This window comes from Camponotus floridanus, unplaced genomic scaffold (assembly GCF_003227725.1).
Source record: "Camponotus floridanus strain SB8 unplaced genomic scaffold, Cflo_v7.5 scaffold4, whole genome shotgun sequence".
In the NCBI taxonomy this organism is placed as follows: Eukaryota; Metazoa; Arthropoda; class Insecta; order Hymenoptera; family Formicidae; genus Camponotus; species Camponotus floridanus.
Window position 1 is genome coordinate 1,291,967 of NW_020229547.1, and position 25,496 is coordinate 1,317,462.

Genomic DNA, 25,496 nt, shown 5'->3' on the forward strand with positions numbered 1-25,496 from the left:
GTATATCGTGGCCCATCGTCCACCGGTCGTGTATCCACCGCTGTCTGACCCACCTCCGTGCAATCTGCCGTCGTGTAATCCGCCGGCGTGTAAACCACCCTTGTGTAAACTGTCCCTGTGTAAATCACTGCCGTGTCCAGCGCCATCGGCCTGCCGCCACCGTCGTGCGACACGTCTCACGTCGTGTTCAACGTCTTTGGACCATTCAATTTCGACCAAGAACCAGTCTCGTGTCGAAGGACTCTGTATTCGATAGCCTCACGGAACACGCGCGACGAGAGACACGGGTCAATGGCGGTGAAAGGATTAATTTGGTCAAGGTTGAATTAAATGTGGATTGTGTTGCAATTCGGAAGACCTCTTTCTTGGGAGTAAATGATATACAAGAGATGTATGGGTAACTTATGTAATTTTTACATGCTTATTTATATCTTGATTTTTTAAACATTTATTAATATTATATCTGAAACTATTTAATTTTCTTTCTTCTGCATCTCATTGATTATAATTTATTTAATTATAACTTATATTAAATTTATTTAATTATAATAACTTATATTAAATTGTGCGCTCTAGTTGTTCTGTTCTCGCTCTATTGTTCTAGAAGAGAGAATAAATTTCTTGACTTGTTCGCTTATTTGTCTCTGTATAACGCATGCGGAAGTAATATAGAATGCCACGTGTACCTTTGCGTCTTGTTAAATATAGATGACCTGCGAAAGTCTTCCTTCTTGCGGAGGATGCGGTCAATCGTGCGGAAAAATATATAGTCGTGCGAGTACTGGTAGCGGACTGCTCACCGAGAACATTGGGAAGCAATCCGGGAAGTTGCGGCGTTGAAAATCCGGACTGCGGAGGATGCTGCTAATGAGTCATTGCTTTAAAGATCCCACGTCCGCTGCACGCTCAAGAAATTAATAAATAAATTAATAAATAAAATAGTTTCCCGAGATATAACGGGCAGATTTATTACTTCCTAAACATGTAACTTATTTTATTAGACATGTAAATAGCTTTGTAATAAACGCCTTATTAATTTTTGTTTATCAACTGCAAACCGACAATAGCCTCAAAAACAATGACAATTAACCTTATCTATTAACGTAACCTGAATTAATCTGAATTAATGTTGAACAGCGATGCGCTAAAAAATTATATATCACATGCCGGAGTCGAGAGAAATATAGAAAATGAAATTGTCTAGTTGTTTGCTAATCGCATTGCGTTGGCCGCAACGCGTGCTCGGGATTTCGAAACTGTCCTCTTTTGAATTTCTTAAGGCCATACATCCTGATTTATCGAATAATCAACTGTTGAATCATTTGAAGAAGCAAAACAAAGACCTTGATGAGATTCTTGCCGAGCATCATCGACAGCTTGCCTGCGAGAGAGATCTTGCGCAGGTCTTACGTAATCTCAACGTTAGTTATCGTATCATAAAAAGGTAACGTATAATTCCCCGCGAACAAGTAACGTTGTGAATTAAAATCTGTTGCTTAATTTTCTCGAGATATCATTTCTAATTTTTTTTTATAAAAACAATTCGATGAAAAAACATTGCAAATGAATTTAAATTGGAAACTTTTATCTGATCAAGCAGAATAGGCGACGTGAATAGATGCGTGGATTGGTCTGATTTGGTGATCGTGATCGGTGGGGATGGCACTTTTCTCTTAACCTCGAAGCTGATAACGAGCAATGCGAAGCCAATATTAGGCATCGATCCGCATCTTAGGACTGGTAATACTTTTACGCTACCAATGGAGAGCAGCGCAGACATCGGGAGCATATTTGAGAAACTGCGTACCAGGAATTATACTGTACTGATGAGAAGTCGCATACGTACAATTATGACAGGGGAAGGACTTTATCGGCAACCCTTCCACGTGCATGAAAAGAGCCGTACACGAGGCGAAAGAAGGATCGAGTGAGCGGATTAGCATTTAGCTTTGCTTTCTTTGGTAGATAAACGGATTACGTAACGCTCCAGTCAACGCGGCTTATATCTTACTTATTGTTGAAAATAACGGCTTCTCTCTTAAAGGAAGATCTATATTGTGCGATTATTTATCTCCTCTCTTTTTCACAACACGATTGTACTCCACCCAGATTTTACCTGCGAAATTTTCCAGTATTCCTTTGTAAAGGACAACTATTCCTCTCGAAAATTCAGCTTTCGTTTGAGCGAAAACGAGAGCAAGTTGGAACGCGTTATGGAATAATAGTATTAATAAATCTAGCACGTCAAAGTGAACAGACGAGTGTCCCTTTATTCGCGAACATTTAAAAAAAAAGAAATTGTCTTGAAGACGACATTAACGTAACGTACTGCTCGCAGAAAGATAAGGGCTTGAACGCTTCTTGATAGCCAGGGAATGGCTTTGCAAGCGCGACTGCATAGAGAAACGAGGAGTAATAAGGTTGACAAGGGAGAGACGCACGCGCGCGTAACCGGACGAGAGAAATGTCCCGTATAATTCCGTTAGTCCTTCCCTTCCTCTCCATAAAAGCGCGTCCGCGCTAGATGGAGAAACATTAAAGTACCGTTGAGAGAATGGTTCCTTCCATCCTCTAAACTTTTATTTACCAGCCATTCCCACGCGACGCGCTGTCAAGTTTGAAATAAGCGACGAGGATATTGCCGATTTCGCACTTTCGCGAGGACATCGTAATGGGTCTTCGTTGCTCGCGATCAGAGTCGTAGCGAAATGTAATTCACGTGTGTTCCAACTTCGTTACAACTTGTAAATTACAGAAGAGTCGCGTATAATGCGTACAAGGAGGTCGTAACTTTTCAACTCGTGCATCAGGCGATTTTTACGAGAAAAACTTTAAAACTTCTTAGATGTCTATTAACTGGGAAAGATTAATCCATAAGGATTTATTCGGCGATTAATTTAATTTAATTTAATTCGACGTCCTTGACGAGAAACAATGCTGTCGTCGCGCATTTGATATTCCATTGCGTCTCCAAGCAGTCTCTTTTTACCGCGACGTCGTTCTCGCGTCTCATTAATTCCTTTGCGCGACGTTTCTCCAAAGGCGCGCTAAACAAATGAAATCTTTGCAGCGCACTCATGAGATCCACTCAGAGGAAAATAGCGGATGCCCTGCAGCCCCGCTGGAGAATTCTACCTTGGTTGGCATTAAACGAGGTTCTGAAACGTTAAAGCGTTTCTACGGTGCTCTGATTGATAACGTTCACTTTTAGGTATTCATAGCCGAATTTTTTGCATCGAGACCGATAACCCTGACAATCCAGGCCGATAGTGAAGAGACCTTTACGACTCGATCATCGGGTATCTGCGTTTGCACGGGTTCAGGCTCTCGTTCCTGGTTCAGGACAATGAATTTGCAATCCACCGAAACCATTCAAACACTTGCCACTATGGCAACTGGCAAACGACTCGATGAAAAGGAAGCTGATGAATTGTTACACAAGTATCATAGTAATCTTCTCTTCCCTGCAGGTAATTTATTTTACATCCCCCAGGTAATTTATTTATCGACAAATCTTTCGAATTTTTAATGATGTTCTTTTAATTAGTAATTAAATTAACGATGATATAGGCTAGAAGCTATTTCACCAAAAATATCAGATTGTAAATACATTGAATGTGCTGTACTTGTATTACAGACGCTTTAAAAATGGCATATATGATATATGAAATGTACCGCAATTCCAACTGTCCAAAGTCCATTCCAGCGAGGCAAATGTGCCACAAGGTCAAAGTAAAATCGAGAGGTTTCGACGCCGGTATCGTTCTCGATGGATGTGTGTCATTACCCTTCAATGACGGCAGCACTGCAACCTTCGAAATCCGACCTGAATATTCATTGAAAAATATTATTTTGCTATAAATTGCTCACATAATTGTACACAATAACAATTCCATCTCGTTGCACAATGTGAAATTAATTTATTTTTTAACAACTTGCTCACGATAGCTTAATTATACGAAAGAACTAATTTATCTCAGTTCTCGGAAAGGAATAAAGATGTAATTTCTTTTAGCACATTGTGCTGAATCTCGGATGACATAACACGAACTAAAAGACCTTCCCTCAAGCCTACGGACTTATCGCGCTCGGCGACGACGGCCGGCTTAGTACATTTTGTTTTCAGCAGCGAGAGAAATGGACCACCTTTTTTCGAGAGCGACCCACAAACCGAGACCCTTTGCGATTCTCCGCGCGCTTCTTTCCCTTGAGAACAACGTTCCAACAACCCTCGTCCGGACTTCCATTAACCCCGTAATTTTGGTTTTCACCACAGGCACTCCTCGCACACCTTGTCGCGCCGATTGTATCTCTAGATCTCACAGGCGAGCGCGCACACAAACGCGCACTTACGTTCACCTTTCGTCTAAGTGCATTGTGCCACTTGGAGCAAAAGTTGCGGGCACTCGAAGCACGAGATACCGCGCAAAACTACCCTCGGATAGTTCACCTATCTAGGTGAACGCCGACGTTTTCGGGCATAGCGCCGCGTAAAGTAACCGTAAAAGAGTTGCGGGAGAACGTAAAAGCCTCGTATTCCACGTCCAATCCGTTGCCGGAAACTTTAGTTTCATTGAAACCGAGAGCGGAAGAACGAGCGTCCTTTGCCAATTGCGCTTCCGAAGAATTTTCTAACAGCAGTATTTCTCAATCGTTTTTGTATCACCTGTATAAATAGCAGTTTGCACGGTTGGACGAGAAAACTAATCCTCTTAAACTTGGTTTACTTATTGGGAGGAAGGAAAGAGTTTTTTGCAATTATATTCCTACGTCGACAATCTTGAAATTCTCAACGCCAATACATAAAATTTATCAAACATTTATTATTCTGTATAGAGAAATGCATACATTTTGCACTTACATTTATTCACGTAAATGTGTTCACGATATATTTTTTGAATTTCTTTTAATGCCGATTGTCACACGAGCACGTGCTACGGGCATGAGAAGAGAACACGGTATTAATCGATCCGAATGGGCTTCCCAATCGGATTTCAGTGAACGGCCGAACCATTCTCATTAATCCTCGCGAAAGCCCCAATCTGTAAGAACAATGGTGATCCATCCCAGACAGTCTCATGGAGGACAAACAAATGTACGGGCAACCTGGAATAACGGGCGATGTCGACCGATCCTTTGTACTTCGTAATTGAACGTCGTCGTCTTCCGCCCAAGTTTCCAACGGTCGACATTTCCGCCGAAGATTTAGCCTGGACGAAATCGGACGGAAGTCCCCAGGAATTTTATAATATTCTCGGCTGTGCTCCGTTAAATTTCTGCGTAACGAGCGTCTCTTTTATTTGAAAAACAACGGCCGCTTGTTATAGCGATGACGCGAGCAACAAATATCCTTTTGGTATCGGCTCGTTATCGGTATCACGCGGCGTAATTAATTAATAATTCTCCCGATATACTGCGTAATAATGATTTAAAACAAACGAGAGTACAATAGAATGCTTTAACAACCATTGATGCGTCATTACGATTATAAACATATTAATGAAGCAAAGCGTTAAAACGCGGGATTATCGCTCGAGGCGGCAAGCGACGCGGAATGCACTTGGTTACGCGAGCGATACGCGCGTAAATATATGTATACGCGAGTTTATAAAATAAATAATACTTCTGATATATACATATATGTATATTTATACGTACGATGTATTCGCGCGTGTAGGCAAACTCGTTGCGCCGTTGTGTAATCGCAAAAATCAATATTATCACCGCGGATTCGGCCGCGCCTCGCTTCGCTTCGCCTCCACCATCCAGCACCAAAATTGTACCTTTTTTTTTTCTCTTTCCCTCTTCCTCCCTTTCGGACCTTTCCAGCCGTATAAATTCGTCAACCGATGACCGGTCGCGGCCATTTACCCTTATCCGAAGATTTAGCTTTCTTCGAACGAGCCGGCGGTGGTAATGGCGGTTCGCGAGATTTATTAGCGGATTCATGGGCAGAACGTTAATTCGTGCCAAAGAGACCGAGAAGAGAATCGTTTGCGCAAAATGGCGAACGCGGAAAAGAGGAATGGAAACGTTGTAATTTGATCCGCCTTTGTAACGACCCGTGCGCCCTGTGTGCATCGTCCGCTTCCGCTTTGCGCGCGGGGAAACGTCGCGCTTGCAGTAACCGCCACAAAGCGGAGGCGGAATAATGACAGTTAATGAAAATATGAAAGGCTAACGCACGCGCGAATACAGCTTGCGTTGGATCGCAACGCGACGTAAAGTGGCGAAAGAGCGGGAAATAACGGCGGCGATTAATCGCCGCGTCTAATGCGCTTTGATCGGTCCACTTTGTCATCCACTCTCCCGGTTTTATTCGAACCGCGTAAAAATGGCTGCATCGTTGAGTTAGTCGAGGACCATTTACACTATCGCTTTGTCGATATCGCGATGACGATATCCTCCTATCTTCATATCGTGCTGAATAATGAATTGGATAATAAGCGAAGATTTTTTTTAAAGGATCTACCCTCCTTCGATCTACCCTTATTTCATTCTCGACATTCGTTATACGCTATACGCTCTCGCCGAGTCAATCTGGAAGGGACATTCCGGAAATTCGACTGAAATGGCGCTTTTCCCGCATATAAACTGGATCCGCCGTCAAATTTGCTTAGCGTATCAAGAGCCGCCACGCGCACACTAGTCGGTTCCATTCTAAGCGGAGCCCATACCCTGCGGAGATTTTTCAACCATGAGAAATGACCGTAACGTGCACTTTATAGTTCACCGGAGTCACGTGCAAACGCCGCGTTCCACGGCCTTCATAATTAGGTGATAATTTATCGGAGGGTGGAGTTATTTCGGCGACATCCCGTCGACGGAAACGGAAAAGAGGAAGGCACAAAACAGGGAAAGGACCGCTGTTTATAAACCGACTGTAAACCGAAAGAGAGCGAGACTCATTTCCCGTCTGTCGCGCTCGATGAATTTCGGTGGCAAATTGTTGTTGGCGACGATTTCGAGTTTTCCTTGCGATCGCCCCTTCTTTCCGTCACGAAAAAATGGGAGAGTCAAATCGATCTCCTTCCAGATATTTTGTATGCACAATTCGACATTCTACACAATATTCATTTCACGGTTTATTTCGTTCTACTCGAAAATCATAACAAACGACTCTTTCCCTCTTTTTCTTCTTCTTCTTTTCTCTATAAAATCACCAATTATCGCGTCTTGCTTTTGTTCCATTTTTCTCGAGGCAGCTTCCTGCGAGACGAATTTCTGATTTTATTGATAACCGATGAAAAGGAGAAAGGTTACGCATGAACCGCAAAGCGAGAGGAACCGGAGATTGTCGCGCAAATGAATTTGAAGTATTGCCATTCTACGTCTCTTCACTTGTCTCCGGTGGGTCGAGGCTCTTCCTGCCTTTCCATTATCTTATCTTTCGCTCGTGCTTTCGCTCGCGGAACAGTTTCGCCAGGTCTTTTTCCTCCCGCGTAGTCTTCTTTTTATCATCGGCGCGGTCTCGTTTCCGCTCGTCTCTCTTCCGCCGAAAGTCACTTTCTCGCGCGGCCGGCTGGATCGATGCGCCCAGCCGCATATTCGAGCTCAGCGACCGTACGAATTCGTCTGGTACAACGATAAATCGAACTGAATGGAGAATCACAATAAGATTATCGATAGTAACGTTATCCTCTGTGAATGTCGATCGGGCGATTTGTTTCGTCTCGCGAAACTGACGATGAAATCGAGAGACGAGAGGGGAAAAGAATTGTCTTGCATAATTGAATCCATGTAGCAGTTTCGTGAAATTACAATTTCAATGGCAGAATTTGTTTTTAAAAATATTGCAACAAAACTAGTTGAAAAGCACATTGAGATCCAATTACCTCTAGCTGATTAATTTCCAAGCGTTCATCGCTGTTAAAAGAAGTTACATTGACCGTTTCTCCTTTCTCGAAACAGCTCTCATTTCTCTTGCGTACCAAGAGTCCTTACCAAGTTTCAGGCCAAGGTACAATAATATTATCATTGAGTTAAGTCATCTTGCAGTCGTCGCAAAGAATTCCCATTAAAGGATTTCAAAGGATAAGTCGTGAAGAAATATTCCCGGCTCGGAACGCGAGTTAAATTATCGCGGAGTGTGTTTGTTCCATTTTCTACACCGGTACCGTTAAGCTGAAAGGTACCCAGCCTTTTGACCTGAATACCGGAAGAGAGCCGTTTTAGCCGCATATAATGTCGCTAAATAAGGACACTAAATGGATTTATCCCGTCGCAATTAAGCAGCGACAAGATGCGATTTATCAGATTATCGAAAACTGGAATATAGTGTCGCGTTACATAGGAAATTTCATTTGGCAGAAGCTGAGGACCCGAAACATGGAGAGGAAGGAGACGAATAAAATATGAAGTACATTTATAAGTTAAAACAGAATTTTCCTCGCCCACTGGAGACTTTCCTCGTTCGTTATTACGGTTGGTCGACCAATAAAACTAATCACACTCTTTAATTATCGTAATCCCAGGCATTATTCCACGCTGTTAAGCTCGGCACTAATCATCTGACGTAGAGCGATTTCGCTTATCCGCCATGAGCAGAACACGTACGCTCTCTCGCAGAACGAGTCAAGCGAATAGTCACCACTAGATGGTTATTTCTTTTATAATCACAGGTTGATTATTTCTGCGATCACATAAAGTGATATAATTTTCTTTTAACAATAAAAACATGTATGTAACATTATCAGTTTTTAATTAATACGCTATGTGTAGACTATTCAATTGTTTTAATTATTTTTATTTATATTAGATTTTACAAAGCGCACACTACATACTCGCCACATATTGCTAAATAAAATGCAATTAAATTAAAAATCTGAAACTAAATAAAAAACTCCAATTTAAAAAAGCAATATCTTTTCAAAATGTGAAAATTTTAGTATAATTGGAAAACATATATATATATATATATATATATATATATATATATATATATATATAAAGATAACATTTTGTATAATAATTTTAATATAATATTTACATTATCTGCATCAATATTCTTTAATAACTGTAACCACCTTCACGAATGCATTTACTGATACTTTATGGTCTACGATTTTCTTCATACTGAGGCTATTCCGCAATACCGTAAATCGTGAAGGGCATCTAGTTGCCGCAGACGAGAGAAAGAGAGAGACGAAGAGAGAATTAAAGTTAAGGGCAAACAGACTATGAGCGGGAGGAAGCGAGGTCGGCCGAGCCCGAACCTCCCTTTTAAAACGCTCCCCGTGGTGAAATAAATTGGCGCCGGCGTGTTTACACGTTAGGGCGAAATTAAAATTCCTAAAGTGTTGCGAGGTAACGCCCGTAGGTAGGAAGAGCAGTGTCGGGAGAGCAATGCAGGGTAGCCAAGAGAACAGGGGTGGCGAACGTTGAAGTGCAAGAGGTGAGCAGGAGGACGCGCGCGCGCCGGATGTCGACGGCGGGTACCCCGAAGGAGAGAGAGATGTGTTTAATTAATGACCGGACTAATTAAAAGCCCAAAGAAAAATACACTTGCCCGCGATCCGGGGAGGAGGGGGCGGAAGGCGGGATATAACGGACCGCGTTAAAACGCTCGTCCGGTGTTAATGCACAAAAGCGTCGCGCCGACGATGGTGACGACGAAGGAGGAAATGGAAACGAGTCGTCCTAATAAGTTCGCTCTGTTTCAATTACCTCGACACTCGGTCCCTTGGTCACGTCTGTATAGCGTTTCCTACAAAGTGATTTCAAAAGAGCGTCGAAAAATTTACAAAAGGTATCACGCTTCAATAAGTTAAGATTTTATTAATAAAAGTACTCTGCACTAAAGAAAGAGAAAAAAGACGAACAATTATCGAGATAGGAATTGATGTTACTCTCTAGAATAAAATCGATAATGACAAAAATTTAGTGTGAATATTTCATGGTAATGACGTTTGACATTTTTGCTTATATCAGCATGCATTTCGCAAGTACTTCTGTCTCAAACTAGATTTCCTTATTCGAATTATCGATCGAATCTTATTGGACTAATTCGCGTGTATGCGCGTTCTATTACTCGCTTCTAGCCTTAGTATAAAGATCATATCACAGTTTACCGATGAACAAACACATCCTGTTAATGTATGAATCTTGCAGGGAGCAAACGCTGGTTTCTAGTACAAACACACACATGTATCTACGTAACTGCGTATCTGACATCGCTGAATCTACATATCCGAGCACAGTTTATTGTGCGTGCGCGCTAAAATAGTTCTAATTAAATAATTAATCGCTAATGAGAATTTGCTACGTTCTCATATTACGAAACTCGGAAGATGTATATATGCGGTTCTTTACTGGAACTATCGCACATATTGTATACACGTACGATATTGTACATACGCACATATTGCATATATATATATATATATATATATATATATATATATATATATATGTTAGAATATTCTAAAATATTAAAATATCCGTTTACACAAAATTATTGTTTCAACAATAAACGTTGCGGAGTATTAATTATTTAGCGAACGGTGCACATAACCATCGCGGAAACGCGATCTCGTTGAATTCATGGGAAATATGAAGCTCGAATAGCTCTCTGGTTGATACATCATCAAACTCCGGAACTCAATTTATCGAAGAGATAGTAAGTTCGCAAAACAAAGTTCATTCACGTAGATATCGATGCCATTTGAAGATAATCTTGATACCAATGGGAAATTTCTACGACACAGAGACGCGACACACTGAACAACAAAAAAATGAGATCCTCGACGAAGCGGGATTTTGCGTTACAAATGACGCGATGCCGCTGTAAATAAAATGGTACGTTACTAATTTAGATTTCTGTCAGATAAAACCACCCTGCAGAACATTCATCATAACGCTCGTCATTCGATTGCGTTTCAATACAGCTCGATCCATCTTTGATTGCAACTGGCGAAATATAACGCGTGTAGAATGCATGAAAGTGCGATGAACACTACCATTAGATGGTAATAAAATTGTTACATGGCTAAAAATAACTACACAATGTAAAGAACGATTTAAAGGAAAAATTTTCACGTTTATTTTTTTCATCAACATACAACATAATTATATATAATAATTAAAGTTATTTATTATATGCTGCAAATATATATTGTAAACTTAAGGAATTTTCAATTTATATAAATAATATTCATATCGTTTTCACGCCACATTACGTTTTTCATATAAAAATTAATTAAATTTTTTATTTATAAATCTCTTCTTTCGTTTTCACAATTTTTTAGATATAGCTATTACAACATTTCGAAGGGAAAATGTATAATTGCTATAATTGCCACAATACATATTCTATCGATATTTTATTTATATATCACCAGTCTGACAAATTTGTCTTCAATAAAACATATACGTTTCTCCTTTACGCGCTGCTAAAGTTGCAAATTGCATTAAGGAAAAAATTGAAATAATTTAATTATTTATATCTTCCCTTACTTAATTTATATTTATAATACCACAAAGAAATTAAATGCCTTCTCTCTCAGAATGTATTATCATCGTTATTTTTATCGCAGAAATTCAAACCTAATAATAATGATGGCAGTTATCTTTATTGATTATAAAATGCTAACAAAAAATATACATGCATGTCTTTTTACATAACATAAAACTATTATGCTGTTATCAAATTATTTTTTTTCTTATTAATTAATTAATATTATGTCAACTGGCACAACGATATTTTCATAAGAATAATCAGTAAAACACAAACAAAAATTTCGTTAATATTAATGCTCATTATTATTCAAATGATCGGCACAGAATTTATCAGAGATGAGAAATCCTCGGAAATCTATAGCCACAAACAGGAATAGTACAATGATACAAATGGCATTTCAATTTCATGTAAATTCCTGGTGGAGTCTCCATTAATGTCTTTAACTTAGCCAATTGTCTAGAAATTTTTGTTTAATTTTTCGCTTAATTTTTGCTCTTTGAATGTGTATTGTTTTATAATTGCATTCCAACAAAATTAAGTAATTCGTTCGATCGCTCATCAATCTGGAGCTGTATGCATATATAATGCATGACAGTTAATGTAAACATGATATAACAATATTTCAGTATGCACACAGCCAAAGTTTAGTTTAAAACCATTAATGTAGTCAACAACTATTAGTTTCTCGAATAAACATTCAGTCGGTTACAAAGCGGCCGCGCAATTAATCAAACTGCGCTAAAATGGTCAGTTAATCGATTGATGTTTGGCTGCTACTATTACCTGGTCAATTTGTTCAACTTGCAACTGCCTCTCGTAGTGATTATTCTAATATGAATAGACTTTATTAAAGTAGTCATCTGTAAATGTATCTCTTCAACAAAGTCATCGAAATGAAAATCTCTCCCAATCTAGTGTATTTTACACTTATTCGAACACTTTCCATTAATAATTTATGAGTGTAATTTTATGTAGAGTTTCAATCGCAATAATATTTATTAATATCTACACTATAAAGAGAGATCATTAAGTTTGTGAAAAACATCATTGTAAAAATAGTAACGTTCAAAATAAATTAACAATATTAAAATAATTTATTTGCACTAATTTATCTGATATGAGATTGTTATTAATGAAAATACTATTGCATATTTGCTCGTATTTACTCGCATTCGTGTAAATACTAATATACCAGGGAAATATCTCTGCTTTAACTTAGATCTATATACAATCCAAAGCTAGCCGTGAATGCTAGACGTTTGGTATTCTAATTAAGCAGAATTTTGACGATATTTTTATAAAACAATGTTTGCATAAGTTATCAAATCATAAATTACAAGTTACAAAATGGAAGACAAAATTTTTTATACCATGGTAATTAAAATAATTTAAACAAGAAAAATTTGTTAATAATCTTTAATATACAACATCAATGAAGATAAAAAATGTTTAATGTATCGAGATATCAAAGATATGCAAATATCTGGTAAAACATGATTACATCTTATAAATTATCATATAGCAAACTATGTATTAACATTTTCTGTAGATTTTTATATTGTATATAATTTCAATAATTGTTGTTTCTGAGTAACTGTTTCTGCAAGTATCTTTGATAAATATATAAAAAAGTAATACTAATATCTATAAATACTAATATAATAATACAGAAACGATTAAAAATATTGAATTTCTGTGATTTATTTCTTCGTAAACATACATATAATAAATTGATAACAATTTAAGCATTATTATATATTAAGAGTTTGTACAGATTAAACATATTTTGAATTTTTATACATAATATATCTATAAATCTTTTAAAGAGAAAGATAAATATATAACTTTATATATAATCTTGATATAACTTAATTATATTTTATATATCTTTATCTTATATTTTATATATTTTTATCTTTCTTTAACACATATCAAAAATTTCAAAGAAGTATATCCTTTGAATAAACAAAGTACAATTTCCGCAATATTATACATATTATTACTTGCTTTATACTCCATTCACTTCTAATTAGATCGACAATGTACGCAATATATTCTTTTAGTTTGACAACTTACATTTCACATAACATTTACTTATTTGAATAAGCTTCACGAATCCATTCAAGAGAATTACTGATACGGGTAAATCCAACGTATGAATTGTAATCACAAATACCCTCTTTGTTAGGACTTACGCTAATGACACCACGAAGATACCAAATACCGTTTTTCTCGAAGCATAAACCGCCGCCACTATCACCATCGCAAACACTTGAACCTAATAATTATGCAATTACAAGTATTTTCCTTAAATTTGACGAATTACTAACAAGAAAAATATGCAAATATTCTTCTTTCGTAACACAATCATTACTGTTAAAAGTTATATTATTTATCATAAAAATCATTAATTATCACAATAATCTTGAAAAAGAATTGCATAAAAGTAACATGAATAAATCTCACAACTGTAAGATTTGTATGTAAACTCACCATTCAAATAGCCAGCACAGAATTTGTCGTATGTGAGGAATCCTCGAAAACTTACAGGTACTTCAGAGAAACATTGCTGATATGGTACATATGGCAATTTAATTTCTTGCAAATTGTTCGTGGATTCACCAGTAATGTCTTTACCCCAACCGACAACCTGAAATCACAAGGTAAATATATTTTTTTCTCTTTTGATCTTCTTCTAATTTTGAATATGTGCAATAAAGTATCCTTTAATCTTTTAATCCTTTAATCGTACAAATATTGGATAGCCCATTTTATTATATAATCTATTTATAACATGCATATATGTGTATCAATTAATAAAAATATGATGAAATGATATATCAATATACACGCAGCTAAAGTTTAATTTAAAATTATATCATTAATGGAGAGTAGCAATAATTAATCCTTTCAAAATGTGTGTCTATTTTTGCTCGATTACAATACGTCCTAGTAGTTAATTAAAATACATTAAAATGACTAAATAATTGAATCTCACAAATGATACTTTGATAATGTTACCTTGCCAAATTGTCCCTTTTGCAGTTGCTCTCTCTCGTACAGGTTACTCCAATCCACGCAGACAGGTCTCACTAAGGTAGTCAACTGAAAAGGTGTTTCCAGCTTCAACAGAGCTAAGTCATCAACGTAATAATTCCCGTAACCTAAGTATCTATTGCCGTTTTCGATACTTTTTACCGACGACTTCTGAGCGTAATCTTCTTTAACATCCCAATCGCGATAATATTTACCAGCACCCACAGCATAATTGGACATATTATTAATTTTGTGGAAACTCTCATCGTAAAAACAATGAGCCGCTATGAATATGCATGAAAAAGGTAAATATAAGATTAAGAATAAGATAATTTATATACGCACAACAATTTACCCGATATGACAAGATTGCAAACGATGTGTACAAAAATTTAGTTTTATAATAAGTATGTACAATATATTATCTAAAATAATGCAATGAAATATTGTGATATTGTAATGGAGACAAAAGTTCGCAATGTAGCGAGAGGTAATTAATCTTAACTCGAATATTACAATAGTGCATTGATCCACAAATGCAAAACGAATATTTTCTAGAATTGGATGTACATCTTATCAAACATAATAATCAAGAAAAATCCGTATTAAAAGAAAATTATTGCAAGTTTTTTTATTATTTGACTGAGAAATCATGGTAATAATGAAACAAACAAATTAAATTTTTTAAATTTCAATTTAATATTTATATATAACATTATAAATTAAACATTACGATAATATTTTACGTTATTAAATTGATACAAGATAATGAATATAAGATCGTGAAAAAAAGATCTAAAAAAATTAAAATTAGATCGAAAAAAATATAAACGAATTAAATACATACATATAATCTTATTTCTTTATTTCTTTTACCTTAAATGATTCTTTCTATGAGATCACTACATTCGAGTTTCCTTTAATCAATAATTAGGTTTATAAAAGTATATAACTGTTATTTCTCTCCCAATATTTTGTTTCTTTATTGATATCACTTATATGTATATTTGTCTAATATCAATCGTAAGATACAATATACGACAACATTCCTTCCGCAACTCACAAATCTCAAAGCATATCTCTATTATAGGAATCTATTTATAGGAATTTGAAATTGATGGAGATGAATGCAATATACGAGCTGTAATCATCACCAGTTGATTGAGCTTATACCACGAAGGTATCAAACACCATTCTTCTCGAAATATATTTCGCTACCACTATCCTCATCGCAAACATTTGAAATAATTGTATACAATTATGTATGTTTTTATTATATTTATATAAACAACGAATTTTTTTAACGTAAGATGTTTATGCCTTTTTTCTTGCATAACAGAATTATTATTATATCATCAAATATTTTATACCTGTCATCAATCAGTTTACATTATTATTCATATGTATATTCATATTATGCATCAAATGATTTATATAAAAAAATTGCAGAAAAATCTCACACAATATATGTACACATATGGACTCACCATTCAAATGACAAAATTTATTGCGTTATATATCTCCTGAAATCTACAGATATTTCAGATAAACACTGTTGATAAAATACAAATGACATGTTAATTTCGTACAAGTTTTTGGTACAAGATTTGTCGTTAATGTTATTCCATTTAACAATCTGAAATCAAGAAATAAGATTTCACATGCTTGTTTTATGTGTAATATTTTCTTTATGTTTGATATTTGCTCCATTTTTATAAACAAATGATCGAAGTAAGACATGCTTTATAGAGGGAAAGAGAGAGAGAGGGAGAGAGAATTATGTTCTAAAAATCAAATAATCTTTCTCGTTGTATAAACACCTTTTTATACTTCATTCACCTGACTCGATGATGTAGACATATTTCGACAACTCAGATTTCTCGAATCGTTTATGCATTTACGTAAGCGTGACGAAGCCATGTAAGGGAATTTTGAATACTGGTAAAGCCAACGTACGTATTGTAATCGCAGGAACCCCTCTTGTTAGGACTTACACTGACGATACCACGAAGATACCAAATACCGTTTTTCTCAAAGCATATACCGCCGCCACTATCTCCATCGCAAACACTCGAACCTAAGAATTATGTAATTATAAAATTTCCTTAAATATGACGAATTACTAATAGGAAAAATATGCAAACATTCTTCTTTCGTAATACAATCATTACTGTGTTGTTAAAGTCATATGTTAATGTTGTTAATGTCATATTATTTATCATCAACTAAATATCATTAATCATCGCTATAATTTTGAAAAAGAATAAAAACAACATAAATCTTATAACTGTTTATGTATATAAACTCACCGTTCAAATAGCCAGCACAAAATTTGTCGTGTGTGATGAATCCTTGGAAACTTACAGGCACCTCAGCCAAACACTGATGATATGGTATATATGGCATATTAATTTCCTGTAAAATTTCGCTGGATTCACCGTTAATGTTTTTACCCCAGCCGACAACCTAAAATCACAAGATAAATATACACATATAGTCACTTTGTTTATTCTTCTTCTAACTTTAAATGTATAAAATGAAGCATCCTTTAATTGCAATTACAAAAATTGCATAGCCCATTTCATTGTACAATATATTCTTGATAATATGCACTTATATATGTCGATTATTAAAAACGCGATAAAAAATATATATATACAGCCATATAATTTAATTCAAAATTGAATGAATGTTAATGTAATTAGTAACAATTAGTCTTTTCTAAATGTATGCGCATTTTTGTTCGATTATAATAATTTAATTTAAGTTGTATTATAATAATTTAATTTAATTTAAGTTATATTAAAATAATTTATTAATTAATTATAATATGTGTTACTTTGATAAAGTTACCTTCCCAACTTGTCCCTGTTGCAGCTGCTCTCTCTGATATTGGCTGCTCCAATCTATGCAGATAGGCCTTACTAAGGTACTCAATTGAAAAGATATGTCCAGTTTCAACAAAGCTATGTCATCAGCGAAATTATTCCTGAAGCCTAAATATCTATTGCCTATTCGAATACTTTCTATCGACGACTTCTGAGCGTAATCTTCTTTAGCATCCCAATCACGATAATATTTACCAGCGCCCACGGCATATTTGGTTACTGGATTAATTTTGTTGAAACCATCATCGTAAAAACAATGAGCCGCTACAAATATGCATGAAAAAAAAGATAAATATTAAGAATAAGATAATTTATATCCGCACAACAATTTACCCGATATGACAAGATTGCTACTAATGAGAGTGCCACCGCATATCTGTTCATATTCGTTCGCATTCTTCTTCAAGTAAATACCAACATGCCAAGGAAATACTCCTATTGTCGCATTGAATCCATGTACGACTAAAGTGCTACCGTGTGTGATAGATGTCCCGCATTCTAATTAAGCAAAATATTGTTGATAATTTTTATAGTGATATGATGTATGTAAAGAAAATTATACAAACCATCAATTACATAATAATAAATTATAAACCAGAATAATATCGAAATTGTAATTTTACAGTTATATATGTGTATGTGTATATATATATATATATATATATATATATATATATACACATACATGTATACATAAAAAATTTATACACATACCAGAAGAAAATGAGAGAGGAGATAATGATTTTTAAAAAGAGAAAATTGCTAGTTACTAATAGAAAACATTTTCAAATATTTACAAAAAATATTTAATTTATTGAAATTTTATGTCATTATATGTATATTCGAAACATTCAAATGATAAATACCTGGCAAACAGCGAAAAACGTGATTATCCCATAAACCATCATTGAGACATGAGATCTCCCTATAAGCCGGATCGTACGTTACAGGTAATAAATAAGATGGTTTACAAGCGAGCATAGCTTTTGTACCAGCCAATACATGCTTGAGGCAAGACACCGTTTCCCCTCGATAACTGCAAGAAATGTCTACGCTTGTGCTTCTCAACGGTTCACAGATTCCTACGAAGATCAACATAGAAAAAGTTAAATGATATATGTTACATCCTGCATAATTTATCAAATTATTCCTTATAAAAATATATTATTGGTATTATTATTTGACACTTTTAAAAATATATTGTCGAAATGAACTTACTGTGGCATGAAGGCGGTGTAATCCATTTCCGATCGATGCAAATCGATATGGTATTTCCAATTAATATATGGTTGTCTTTACAAGTATAAGTGAGAACGCTAAATTCAGGAACTATGTTATTAAAATGTTTATTACAAGGTTTATCGCAATCAGCCAGATCATAACGTCCACCTTCCGGTTGTTCAGGCAAAAAACAATAGCGTGAATTTGATGGCCCATTTGCTTCTGTATTTTCAGTATGACTAGACAGAGTCGGAGTGCCATTTTTGGACCCATCTTGTATGTTTACGGAATTTGTAGTAGATGGTCTGTTTATTGTGCCTAAAATACTTCCATATGGATAAATATTAGTCAGATTAGTTGGGGTACCATCTTTGTCTGTTTCTAGATGAATAATATAATGTGTACTGTTCAGACGCTCCACATGACAAATAATGTAATAATTATTTTTTTTTTGGACAAGTGAACCATTTAAATAAGCTGGAGTAGAAAAAGCTCTCATTCTAGAGGAGAGATGTGGACTATTTGGCCCATCGGGTATATTGCATGCAGATATAGAATTAGGTGAATCATTTTGTGATGTCTCTTGACGCTTCTGACGAACACTGTAGTAACTATTGCTCCGTTCTATTTCGAAGCTATTTTGAAATGTTTCTTGAACATTATAATATTCATTGTTTCGATTTGGTGAGCTACTTGTCTCTTGACTAGCATTGTAATAACTATTGCTCCGATCTAGTGAACCATTTCTGGGCAATTGTTGTATAATATTTATAAAATTTGTAGTGGATGGTGTATTCTTGTTTGTCGTGTCTACAATACTCTTATACTGATGAATATTAGTCCGATTAGTTAGAATACCATTTTCGTCTGTTTCTACATTAATAATGTAATGTGTACTATTTAGAGGTTCCACATAACAAAAAATGTAACTATTTTCCTCTTGAACAAGTGAACCATTTGGATATGAAGTAGATAAAACTTCCATTCTAGAGGATAGGTGTGGACTATTCGGACCATAAGGTACATCGCATGCAAACACTAAAAAAATATATTATAATTTGTACATAAATATTTTAATTCATTTTTTAAAGCTATATCAATTAATGTACAGGGTGTTTCATCAACATACAGCTCAATATGACGAGTTGCCTGCTTATAAGAGCGCAAGAAAAATAATAAAAAGAAACTTAAACTTAATATAACTCTTAACATTATATCAATAATCCTCATGTATACATGATTGCAATAATATTATAATATTACAATAATAATATTATAATATTATAATATTATTGTAATCATATGTAGATGAGAATTATTGATATATATATAATGTTAAAAGTTATATAATAATAATAATAATATTATAATATTATAACATTCTTTTAGATATATACTTTCAAATATTCATGTTACAAGTTCACTATTCTGAGCAATTTAATTTTTTCTTCTAACAGCTTATTATACGTTGATAGCGTGACAGCTAGTATACTTCGTCGAAAATGTATGCAAGTGATCTGTATTATCTATTCCTACATTACAGGTTTTGCGCTCCTACGAGCAGGCAACCCGTCGCATTGAGCTGTATGTTGACGAAACACCTTGTATGTATGTGTGTGTGAAATGTTAAATATAATATTTTCATTGTGTTAAAATCCTTAATTATATATTGTTTTAAAAGACCATAATATCGATGAACATTTAAATGAATAAAACATGCAATTCAATTAATCTCATTATTAGTATACAAAAAAGAGATGAACATACGGAGAAAGGAATAAATTTTAAATACTTCATAATATTCGGATTAAACGAGTAGTAATATATAATTGTTTTGATTAAGGATCCACAGCAAATTTTTTAATATTAAAATAACAAATGTTATAAGAATAGGTGATGCCGAATAATAAATATAAAACAAATACACAAACAAGCAAGTAAGGCCACCGATATTAAAGGTTGACAAAAAAAGGATTTAATTGTAAACGCGTGTTAAATTACAATCATGTTTAAAATTTCAAGGTACAATAATTAGCGCAAACGTTTCAATCCTCTCCGGATCCTTTGCAATGCAATAAATAATAATATAAACTAATCCGTTGTATCACACCCGTAAAAGTCATATCAAGATCGTCAATAACGTCTTTTTTAAAAAACTATATATCAATATGGTTATAATTTTTTTTTTACATATTTGTATGTTTGCGTTATGACCATATTGATATATAGTTTTTTAAAAAAGACGTTATTGACGATCTTGATATGACTTTTACGGGCGTGATACAACGGATTAGTTTATATTATTATTTATTGCATTGAAAAGGATCCGGAGAGGATTGAAACGTTTGCGCTAATTATTGTATCTTGAAATTTTAAATATGATTGTAATTTAACACGCGTTTACAATTAAATCCTTTTTTTGTCAACTTTTAATATCGGTGGCCTTACTTGCTTGTTTGTGTATTTGTTTTTTAATATTAAGTTTGATAAAAAAATCATAGTTCTTAATTTCTCAACATTTAACTGTCATAGATAAAAATTGCATTTGACATATTTGTCTTTTTTAAATGTTTATCTATATTTTATCTATATTTTATCTATATTTTATCTATATTTTAAGAAAATTAACTTATTTAAAGTATTTAGTAGTATTTTAACATTAAAACATTCCAATCACATCATATTTTCATATAAATTAATTTCAGTTGTGCCAAGTACACGCCCGATTATTCAATGATATAGAAAAGCTTCTACTAAACATATGGTTTGTAATTTCACACTTAAGTCATATTAATACACGAAATTTTCACGATATAGTTTTTCACATAGAATAAAAATGAAATATACATAAATAATGAATGTTACATAAGCAACTAACATGACGATAGTACAGCCAGCAACAACAAAATCACTGAGAATGTAACGCGTGCTCTCATATCTACAGATATACTGCCAATATGACGATCATCGTTCACGGTCAACGAGAAACTGGTTGTGGAATTCACTACGAGACTAATAAGAACTCAGAATATTTACAATAACCTCTATAAGTTATCTTGCAATATCGTATCAGGAAAAGACTACATATAAGTATGAAATATTTAGAATAAAATAATATACTTTCTACGACAAAATTGTATTGTAATTGTAAATACTTTAAATATATATTATTAAGAGCTATTTTGTAAAAATTACTTTATCTCTGAAATTTTAAAATAATAGTAGACGATAATAATAAATAGGATTTTACTGTGTAAGATTTTATTTTTTCTTATTGCTTATATTTTTAATTATTATACACACACACGCGCGCGCGTGTTATATTGTTATATCTCGTACAACGTTTTTAAGAATCAACATTATGTAATTTTATCAATTTATATAGGAGAATCTAAAAACAGTTATACAAAAAAATGTCCAATTTTTTTATTTATTATTTATACCGAAAAAATTAAAATAAAGCTATAAAATATTATAATTAATTGTAGTGAAGTGCATTTACAATTCATCATTTTAAAGTAGTTATCAATACGATGAAAAAGTCAAATGCTTAACATAAAATACATAAATGTTAATAAAAAGAAATCGGATAGAATCTCTATTCTTTTTTTTTTTGAACTGATAACTTATTCTTAGTCCTAAAAAATATGATAATGAAGCCACGATATAGACAACAAACATAGAAACGACAGAAATAAATTGTAACTAATACATCCTTAATAATACTCAAATTCTTTTATGTTTAACTCATTTATATTCGTATTTATAATATACATCATAAATTAAAACTGTGTATCAAATAAGAAATTTTAAGATATAACGCCACATCGTATATCGGCTTCAAGGATCCTTACTTAAGCGATTAAGCTAAATCATATATCAGAGATATAGTTTTATAAGTATAATATTGTGTTAAGTATTCGAAATAATGCAATGGAATATTGTGATATAATAATAAAGACAAAAGTTCGTTATTAGTGAGAAGTAATTAATTTTAATGATTCGAATATTACAATATATCATTGGCCACAAACACAAAATGTAAATGCAAATATATTCTGGACTTTCCAAGTTCTGCGAAATATAATAATAAGGAAAATCCATATTATAAAAAGATTGCTGCAAATTTTTATTATCTGATTGAAAAATCACGATAATAATAAAAAAACAAATTAGTTCTTTCAATTTTACATTCTTTAATGTTAAATTTTAATGTAATAATTAAATTAGACATTAAGACAATATTTCACGTTACTAAAGTGACAGTAAGACGATGAATAAAAGGGGCTCATTTAGATCTAAAGAAGAATAGAAATTAATTATACATATTTATATATTTCTTTTATCGTTTTATTACACACATAAATACACATATACACACATATGCATATATATATATATGAAAAACATAATGCCATGTTACAATTATTTGTGCTATATATTTATTAAATGAAAAATATTTTGACGTTTAATAAAGTAAGAAAATTTAATCAATAATGCAATTATACTGCAAATTAATAAAAATATTCGGAATAACAAAATTTTCGGATGACTCAAGTTTAAATTATTGATACATAAACAATATATGCGATTACTTTTATTAATACTTTTGAATACAGCATAAACTTAATATAGTCTTGTATAAAAATTCACAATTATCATTTTAAATATTATAATCAATTTTACTATTTGCCCGATTATTTAATTCAAACTTACCTAATAATTCAATTCAGAAATACATGTGAAAATATTAATATAGTCGTATTTTTATACGAAATCACAAATACTTATAGTTATTTTTAGCATGAAAGTTTGTAAAGCGCATTAAAATAAATTGCACTATATTAAAAAAACAGCAAAAATTTAAATCATAATGTTATAGAAGTATTCATTCAATGTTATCCATAACTATGACACAACTATCAGAGAATGCAACACGTTCGTAATTATGCGATGTGGTAAATGTGTTAGTAATTGATGATAAAGAATTGATTGCTTATTTTACGTCAAATCAAATGAATATCCGGATTCCAGAATATCCCACAAATCTGTAGATTACTTTATCAATGCCAAGTTGTATCAGAAAATGTAGTTGAGAACGGCAACATCATAATTGATAGCAATCAAAAAAATTGATATGAAATAAATATTGTCCATGTCATCAAGAGAAATGCAGTAATTGCGAAATAATAATTATTATCTACGAGATATATATATATATATATACGAGATATATCGATTTTAACTTATAATTAGTATTAACGTCAATAATTATAATGTCAATGTCAATGTCAATAATTAATAATGTATAATTTTCCATATTTAATGATTTAGTTTCATTTTTCTGAAAGCTGAATTAGCTTAATTTGATGTATTTACAAAGCAAAATTTACGAGCAGCATTATGGTTTATTTGAAAATATTTAAACAAGACAATACATGCAAATCTTGTATATGTATATAAAAAGATGGAATTATATATAATCCTCAATTTGTTATTTATTTTTAAAAGAAGCTTGTATAAAATTGTAATTATTCGATCAATTACAATAAAATTTGTTCAAAATTCAAAATGTTAAAATCAAATTGTTTACACAATCTTCGCGGCGAACGAATTAAATGTTTATCTATAGCTTGATTTAAGTGTGTAAATTAAAGCTCAAAATGTATAAATTAAAGATAAATTATAAAGAAAAATTATCTTTTTCTTGGAATCAATAATTTTGCTAGAAAATTCACGCAATTATTTTGTCATGATGTTTTCGATGAAGATAAAGATGATAGCGGAGGATTGTATCTGATGTGGATAATTACAGACTCTGTCAAGTCTTTTTATTTCTTATTTGTAATTAATTTATATTTAATATTTTATATCTAAAAAATTCCTGATAGCTTTTTAAATAATGTTGCTCAACATTAAAATAAATGATATAAAGAAAAAGACACACGAATAAGATATATTTTTAATTTATATTAATTTTTTATGCAACTTTATAACATAATGTTATATTTATATAATACAACAAATTATGCAATGAAATATTGTAATGTAATGATAAACTTATTAATCTTGTTATTTTAACGAACATGATTAACTTTAATAATTTCAATATTATGATATATAAAATCGATAAGAGAAACATACAAAATATAGATATATATTGTGTTTCAAACAGAGATCATTAGCTTGGGAAATAATTCAGAATATAAAAAATATTCCGATAAAAATAGTATTAGAATTATATATGTTTCAAAAACAATGCTTCTTAAAATAGAAAAATTATGATATTATAATAAATCATGATATTATAATAAATCATTCTTCTTGCTTACTTTAACTTCTCATTTGCTTTTACTAGCAATTCAATTATACAGATGTGTGTCTTTATATATTAATTAATTATAAAAAAAATTAAAATTAAGTAACTTTTTTTATTCTAAAAATATATAAATATAAATATATAAATATAATTTTTAAATGACGCATTTCTTTTTCTATTTATTGGTATTTGGCATAATTTTTTCTCTAAATTCTTCTACGATATCACTATATTTGAGTTTTCTTTAATTAATATTAAATTTATAAAATGTATAATTGTCATTTCTTTGTTGTCCAATATTTTGTGATCTTATTGATATAATTTATATGTGCATTTATCTAATATCTATCGTAAGATCAATTATATAATATGTGTCGGCAACATTCCTTGCAACTCACAAATCTCAAAATGCGTTAGCATAAATCTGGCGAATCCAACTATAGGAATTAGTGACAGAGTCGAATGCAACGTACGAGTTGTAATCACAACCAGTATTCTTGACTGGGTTTACGCACATGACGCCACAAAGTACCATTCTTCTCGAAGCATATTCCTATCCTTTCACTATCCTCAT

General features: G+C 32.9%; 2 protein-coding genes across 2 annotated transcripts; one reads left to right on the forward strand and one right to left on the reverse strand.

Annotated features, from left to right (window-relative positions):
- Window positions 1-1,641: 1,641 nt before the first annotated feature.
- On the forward strand, window positions 1,642-3,879 carry LOC112638919 (NAD kinase 2, mitochondrial-like). The gene is made up of 4 exons (XM_025411534.1): window positions 1,642-1,927; window positions 3,071-3,155; window positions 3,212-3,470; window positions 3,638-3,879. Exons 1-4 carry the CDS (start codon window positions 1,761-1,763, stop codon window positions 3,859-3,861), a joined length of 735 nt encoding a protein of 244 aa, XP_025267319.1. The 5' UTR covers window positions 1,642-1,760; the 3' UTR covers window positions 3,862-3,879.
- Window positions 3,880-13,406: 9,527 nt separating this feature from the next.
- On the reverse strand, window positions 13,407-25,457 carry LOC105247821. Its single transcript, XM_025411484.1, has 11 exons — window positions 25,396-25,457; window positions 21,482-21,615; window positions 18,601-19,641; window positions 18,249-18,464; window positions 17,716-17,880; window positions 17,348-17,646; window positions 16,804-16,960; window positions 16,390-16,571; window positions 14,480-14,827; window positions 13,952-14,108; window positions 13,407-13,736 (listed from the first exon to the last, which is right to left on the reverse strand). The coding sequence occupies exons 1-11, from the start codon at window positions 25,455-25,457 to the stop codon at window positions 13,549-13,551; spliced, it is 2,949 nt and encodes a 982-aa protein (XP_025267269.1). The 3' UTR covers window positions 13,407-13,548.
- Window positions 25,458-25,496: the final 39 nt, after the last annotated feature.